General features: G+C 50.9%; 1 protein-coding gene across 3 annotated transcripts; it reads right to left on the reverse strand.

The window, feature by feature from the left end:
- Positions 1-205: 205 nt before the first annotated feature.
- Positions 206-6,941, reverse strand: LOC125109142 (cytochrome P450 1B1). Of its 3 annotated transcripts, none has more exons than XM_047745817.1 (3): positions 6,555-6,941; positions 5,099-6,247; positions 206-2,158 (listed from the first exon to the last, which is right to left on the reverse strand). In XM_047745817.1, the coding sequence occupies exons 2-3, from the start codon at positions 6,142-6,144 to the stop codon at positions 1,570-1,572; spliced, it is 1,635 nt and encodes a 544-aa protein (XP_047601773.1). In that variant the 5' UTR covers positions 6,145-6,247; positions 6,555-6,941; the 3' UTR covers positions 206-1,569. The 3 variants fall into 3 exon arrangements, with proteins under 3 accessions (XP_047601773.1, XP_047601772.1, XP_047601774.1); XM_047745816.1 differs by having other exon boundaries at positions 5,099-6,238; positions 6,534-6,941; XM_047745818.1 differs by having other exon boundaries at positions 5,099-6,333; positions 6,534-6,941.
- Positions 6,942-7,153: the final 212 nt, after the last annotated feature.

The following is a 7,153-nucleotide window of genomic DNA, read 5'->3' on the forward strand; positions in this document are numbered from 1 at the left end:
GCACACCTGATCTGATCAGCTCCAGTGGAACGTGATACAATCCTCAAAACAGCCTCCCAACGCTACCTTCTGATTCTGACTTTCCAAAACACAGACATGGACACTATTTTTTAAAAATCATTTAAGAAATTAGGCCTAGTATGATGGGAATTTCCCCCCTGGTTTTCTAATAAAGAGAAGATCTAGATAATTCATTGCATTTTTCCCTATTCACCAGGCAGACACAGGTTCAATTTCTCTGCCTTGCACAGGCTAACGGTCAGATTTCCAGTAACTTCAATGGAAACTCAACAATCAGAACGGCTTTAAAATTAAATTAAAATTTAAGTATGCTGAGAGTTTGGAATTATAACATATTAACAACATTGATTTCACAAGAAGATTCTAGATTGTGAATATAATTTTTAGAAAGTATGTTGTAAAGTAATAAGGAACGCGTCTTAGAGATCCAATTTTGAGACTTTTTAGTTCTGATTCAAGTTGCAGATGAGAGAATGGACTTTGCTTTACGTTAGTTTCCATGATGTCAAAATAGGCTCATTTCAAGTATTTGAGCCTAAGTTGGTTGAATTGTACTTTTTGATTAGTCTTTGTTTTGGACAGATGTACATAACTCAAACTTTTCTTAAAATAACTAATACTATTTAATAATCCAATAACTAATACATATTACTTAAGAATAATTATATATGTAAATATATTGAATAGTATTTGGTGACTTTTTTATTCTACAAGACTTACTGAAATCAGTGCTTTATGATCATACGCCATAAAGCTTAGCTGGGCTGGTAAATCTTTTTTTTTCTCATCATTGAAATTCTGTATTTTGGCAACAGCAGAGGTATGACTTCAGCTTGGAATTTTTGACGGTTTAACAACTTACACTTCAAAATTCATGATAAATCATCGAAGCCTACTATTGAATCAACCACTATTAATTTCTTTATAAGCAAATGACCTCATGATTTATGCAAAAAAGAGAAAGCACATCAGTAGGCAAAAAGACAAATCCATCCGGAGATACTCCCTAAACTATTTTTTACCAAAGAGGTCAGAAAGGAGTTTCTGGTCTTTACCCTCTTCCCTTGTCACCCTCAATCCCACGTCTTACACTGAAATGATTTGCCTTTGCGTAGTCAACAATATTTTCAGAAATTTTGCTGACTGTGGTTTCCTATGGAGCAGATTTCAGCACTCGGAACGTCAGTCCTGGATCCCACCCACAAAGGTGTGGTTACTGAACCTGTTCTTCATGAGGTCATTTGTGGGTGCGCATATGTGGGTTTCAACTCCAAAGGATGCTCCCTCAAGATATTATTACCAGCACTCAATATTGTGTAAAAATTCTTTGGACCCTGTAATTCTTTGGCTCCAAAATTCTTCCAGGAGCTCCTTCATAGACCTGCGCTGCTCTGAGCACAGGTGCGTGAAGCCCCTCATCAGCGGGTCCCTTGGTTGATACTCACTTTAGAAGCCAATTGAGAAAGTGGCACAGAGGAGCTAGAAAAGTCTACCCGCCCCCCCCCCAACACTTGAGTATTTCCAAAATTTGAGCTCACTTCTGGCTTCTCACTGGCAGCCTTCCTCGGCTTGAAACTTTTGGACAGCCCTATCGAGGAGCGCCATGGACTCTCTGAGAGTGACATTGATTCTAAATGACTTGGGTTTAATGGTCAGACCGTAATTAAAATCCATCGTCGCGGGTTCGTCTGGATTGGCCTTGAAATTGCACTCGTGAGCCAGGATGGAAATGAAGAGAAACAGCTGCATCTTGGAAAGCTCTTCCCCAATGCACCGCCGTTTGCCCACTGAAAAAATCATCACGCTGCTGGCCAGGTCCTTGTCGATGAAGCCGTCCTTGTCCAAGAAGCGGCCCGGATCAAAGTCCTCTGGGTTAGGCCACTTTGCCGGGTCATGATTCACAGACCACTGGTTAACAAAAACCACCGTATCCTTGGGAATGTGGTAGCCCAAGACGGAGGCGCTGGTGGTGGTGGCATGAGGAATGGTGACAGGCACAAAGCTGGAGAAGCGCATGGCTTCGTAAAGAAAGGCCATGACATAGGGCAGCTTGGTCTGGTCGTCCAGGCAGGGCAGCCGGTCTCTACCCACGACTTGATCCAGTTCGGCCTGGACCCGAGCCTGCACTTCAGGATACCTGTTGGGTTGTTAACACAGAAGGAGAAAGTAAGGGAGGCAAATGAATTCTTTCATCTAGGAAGCGCATGACCGTTTATTTTCATGCCATTTTCTTTATCTGAATCAGTGATTGAGTTAACACAGCCAGCCCCCTAAAAAGAAAACAATCCCAAACAGTTTCCTACTTTCTCACTAAATTACGGGATGAGTAAACTAATAGTTCTATTTCCTGTAGCAAGCCTCACCTGGCTGATGCTCTTTTTCCAATCGTAAGTCGAAAACAGTCTTTAAGTTTTCTAGTCTGAAAAAACTCCTAACAAAGACAATTTCTCCATGAGGCACGGGAGACAGTGCCAAGGACCCACAAAACTTTCCAGGGGCCCATGAAAATGTTTTCATTTCATTCAAAATCAGGGAACAAAAAAAGGAGCTGTTTGGTCAAAGAAAATGTTTTAATACGTAATTTTAACCTAATTATCTTTATTCCAATGTGGTAATAAAATGTCACTGAAAAATCTATTATGGGATAAGCCGTCTACAGAGGCAAGAGCACCCAGGGTCCACAAAAGTCAAAAAAGCAGCCTCCAAAGCGGATCCTTTTTTCTCTCATTTCCCAGGATAATTCTAGGACATACACTGCTCTCACTTCACACAAATTGGTATCCTGATAAAGCTACACATCTTCTAAACTTAAAAGGAAATTCCCAGTGTTCGATGGTACAAACTATAATGCTTATCACTGTTGGCAATACAAATAGTACTGTCCTTTTGGAGAACAAAATCTGCGTACGAAGCAAGATGCAGAAAGGTAATCCCTCCCCAATCTTTTTTTTTTAAGATTTTATTTATTTATTTGACAGACAGAGATCACAAGTAGGCAGAGGCAGGCAGAGAGAGGAGGAAGCAGGCTCCCTGCTGAGCAGAGAGCCGGATGCGGGGCTTGATCCCAGGACGCTGGGATCACGACCTGAGCTGAAGGCAGAGGCTTTAACCCACTGAGCCACCCAGGCGCCCCCCCTCCAATCTTTTTAAACCCAGTAATCCATGCTTAGATAAGTATGTGCAGGAAACAATAGATCCAAAAATATGTAACTATAACAATAGCCGAAATTTTAAAAATGCAATCAACAGTGTTAAAAGAAGTGATCATATATAATGGGGCTATTATGACAAAAATACTAGAGAGCCATCAAAAATCACTAAAATAAAGTTTTAAAAAACAGGGAAATGTCCATTACAGTAAGTGAAAATGCCAGAAGTTAAAAAAAAAAAAGTAAATTATTATTGCATCTCTGAAAAAAAGTTAAGCATGTATGGTATGAAATTACGGTTGATTTAAAAAACTGCCTCATGAACATCATACTTCAGGGGTCTGCAAACCTTTTCATGAAAGGCCAGATAGTAAGTATTTAAGGCTTTGCCAATCAAACCCCTGTCACAACTATTCAGCTCTGCCTTGAGCTGTGAAGGAGAGAATACATAAACGAATGGGCATGGTTGTATTTTGCTAAGAAACTTACATACAAAAATGTGCAGTGTAATTTGCTAACCTCCGTCATACTGTCTTTTCACTAAAAAGAAGAAAAACGTATTCATCAGCTATATTGAATTGAAAGTGACTCCAAAATTGTTTTATTTACTTATGCTGCCCAATTCAGTTTCTGAGAGAAAAAGAGAGAGCAGTTTCAAAAGATGATATGCTTATGGAGGGACATAGAAGACCTATTGATCTCCTTTTGGGATGTCTTCTTCCCAATCTGTTATCGACTTCTTTGTATTTGATTTCTGCTCATTGCCCATATGTGTTTCTGGGCTCTTAATACTGAAATGCAATGTTAAAAATACAAAAAATTCAGTTTATAAAAGTACTTGCACCTCATCTGAGGATGGAGGATTCTAATAAGAAAAGAAACAGTCTTTGCCTTCCAATGTCTGGATTGCCAGCAAATTCAGCACCCCCGCCCTCCCGGTGGCTCCCTTCTGCGCCAAGAAATGGCACAACTAGGACTTCAGGTATCTCAAGGCAACCACGATGTGCCTTGAGTGAGCCATCTGTCCCGGAGCAGCGGCAGGCTGCTACGTTAAATGTATAATTTATGTATAAATTTCAGATAAACAATGGTTAATCTTTTAACAAGAGCATGTCCTGCGTGAATTTTATTTTTTATTTCTAAGTCTGGCAACACCCTTTACCAGCAACCCGTTTGCTTCCTGCGTGTAGAGCTTCCCAGAGCTCTGCGACCGTAATCCAGGTGGGCACTGCCCATCAGTCTGCCCACCGAGCCGGGCCCGGGCACCAGAGAAGTGCGTCCGCAGGCGCCTCGTGGATGCCCCGTTTGCCCTCCCGGACGCCGCTCTGGGCTCGGTTTAAAAGTGACTGCTTCTGCGGTTTTTTAACTCGGGTACTTTAAACACAACTAGCGCGACGGTTTCATATACCCAGCACAACCTACTAGTTTCGGGCCGCCTTCCTAAAGCTTCCGTGCCGGGTAAGCGCTGGCGGGGCTCCCAGTGCCCGGGAACAAAGCCCGAACGCGCGGCTGGCGGGCAGCGCGGGGGCTGGGCGGCCAGTGCTCTGCGCCGGGTACCGGCCGGGCCAAGGAGCTGCTGTGTTTATTGAACGTATCCCCCGTTACCCTTTCTTTCGGAACCGTGCCGATTTTGCTTCTGTTGTGCCAAGGACTGCTCTGAGGACACTTAGAAGATCCTGCCTTTCAGGCGGCTCTCACAATTCTGTCCCCACTTGAAGGGGTAGCGAGAGACAAGATCAAAGCCGCGGTCGGTCGGGGCCCGGCTGGGTAGGGTGCGCGCGCGGTCTCCGAGATCTCAGCTTGGAGAGGTGCGGACCTGGCGCGGAACCCCAAACCCTGGGCGTTGGTCGCGCCCTCAGCATATTCCAGCCCCACTCCGCCCTTTACAGGGGAGGAAAGGCCCGGCCCACGCCTCCTGGAGGCTTTACCTGGTGAAAAGGATGAGCAGCCACTGCAGCGCCGTGGAGAGCGTGTCCTGGCTGGCGCCGAAGATGTCGGTGACAGTGGCCGGCACGTACTCCAGTTCCAGCCGCGCGCCGCCGTCGTCCGAGCCCTCCGCCGCCGCCTCGGTTCCCGCCGAGAGGATGCAGGCGTCCATCATGTCGCGCGGGGCGGCCCCGGGCTGCAGGCTTTCGCGGTGCCTCAGGAACTTGTCGAGGACGAAGTTGCTGAAGTTGCGGTTGACCTCCTGGAACTCGCGGAAGGCGGTGCGCACCGGGTTGGGAAAACGCTGCAGCCAGGGCAGCACGTCCACCAGGCTGCCCGCGCCCACCGTGCGCCCGAACTCCTCGTTGTGGCTGAGCAGCTCGCGGAACTCAGCGTCGTCGTGGCTGTAGCGGCAGCCGAAGCACACGGCGCTCATGACGTTGGCCACGGCCACCACGGTCAGCGGCCGCGGGTCGAGGAAGGCGCCGCCCGCGCTGCCGCGCACCAGCAGCGCCACCAGCTCTCGAGCCTCGCCCAGCACGTGGCCCTCGAGGACTCGCCGGCTGCGCGGCTGGCGCGTGGAGAAGGCCCGCATGGTGCTGTGCGCCGCGCGCCGCTGCACTTTCCAGCGCGAGGAGTACTGGCCGAAAGCCAGGCTGCGGCCGCCGGACACCACACGAAAGGAGGCGAAGCGCGGCCGATCGGCGAAGGCGGCGCCCTGCTGCACCAGCGCCTGGCGGATGGCGCGCTCGCCGTTCAGCACCACCACCGGGCAGTTGCCCAGGCGGATCTGGAAGACGTCGCCGTAGCGCCGCGCCAGGCGCGCGAACGAGAGGTGCGGCGCCGGGCCCATCGCCGCCGCGTTTCCGATCAGCGGCCACGCGAACGGGCCCGGCGGCGCGGACCCCGGCTGTCGCCGTCGCTGCCTCAGCAGCCACTGGCCCACGTGCACCGCGGCCAGCACCGAAAGGAGCAGCAGGAGCGTGGTCTGCTGGGACGACAGCGCGCTCGGCTGCAGGCGAGCGTCAGGGTCGAGGCTGGTGGCCATGTCGGAGAGAGATGGACGGAGGCGTGACGCTCAGGTGTGCGGAGAAAGGAGCCGGCGCCCTGCGCCCCTACCCCTGGCGTCTGGCTACGCTGCGCTGTTGGGAAGGAGGAGGTGGCGCATAGGTCAGCTTAGGGCGCGCGCACTGGGCAAGCAGCAGAGGACGCGTCTTCCCGGCCCAAACCCCTTCCCCTAAGGAGAAGGGAAAGAGCGTGTCTCCATCTCTCTGTGCCCCGAACTCTCCGTCCCCACCTCAACCCCCAGCGGCGTAACGGTCCCAGCAATTCGGGGACAACCCGGAGGGCATCAAGACGGAGGCGCTCCGTTCCCTCTCGGTGCCTACCACCCTGGCCCGGCAAGGTCGCGGGAAAGCAGCTCCGCGGAGAACTGACCTGCGAGGTGGCGCGGTTTCCGGTGGCGCGGTTTCCTGCGGCACGGGATGCACGGCTCCGAAACAGGGCTGGGGCCTTTGTGGAGGGCAAGAGGTCTCCAGGAAATCTGAGACCTCGCCGGGACACCTGCTGCTCTGGGAACTTGAGCACCCACTCAGGAGCCTCTAGGCGTCGTCCGAGCCAGGGGCTCTGGGACTGGGATGCGGACCGAGAAGGAAAGGAGGGCCTTTGCCGATCGCCGCTATACCTGGGGCGTCTGCAAGGCGGGGTTTTCTCACAGAGTGCGGACTGAGACGGGGGGGTCAACCAATGCAGTCAATTACCATCCCTCAGGACCCCCGCGTGTCTCCGACAGCTGGTGTCGCAGAGGCGTGGCCCATTTGCGCACAGTCACTCCAGAGCTGAAACGCGCCATCCCGCCCGACTTTTAAGGTCTGCATCCCGCGGGTGGACCTGGCGGGGCGGGGCTTGCGGGGGGCGGGGCGCCGGGGAGGTTCCGGCAGCTCAGACCCCTAACCCGCGTCGCTGTGCTCCCGTGGTCACGCAAGGCGGCCGCGATTCTCCCGACGGCCTTGGCACAGTGACTGTCGCCTTTGCCAGAGCTGCGGTGTGAGCTTCCC

The sequence above is a fragment of the Lutra lutra genome, chromosome 9 (assembly GCF_902655055.1).
Source record: "Lutra lutra chromosome 9, mLutLut1.2, whole genome shotgun sequence".
NCBI classification, from domain to species: domain Eukaryota; kingdom Metazoa; phylum Chordata; class Mammalia; order Carnivora; family Mustelidae; genus Lutra; species Lutra lutra.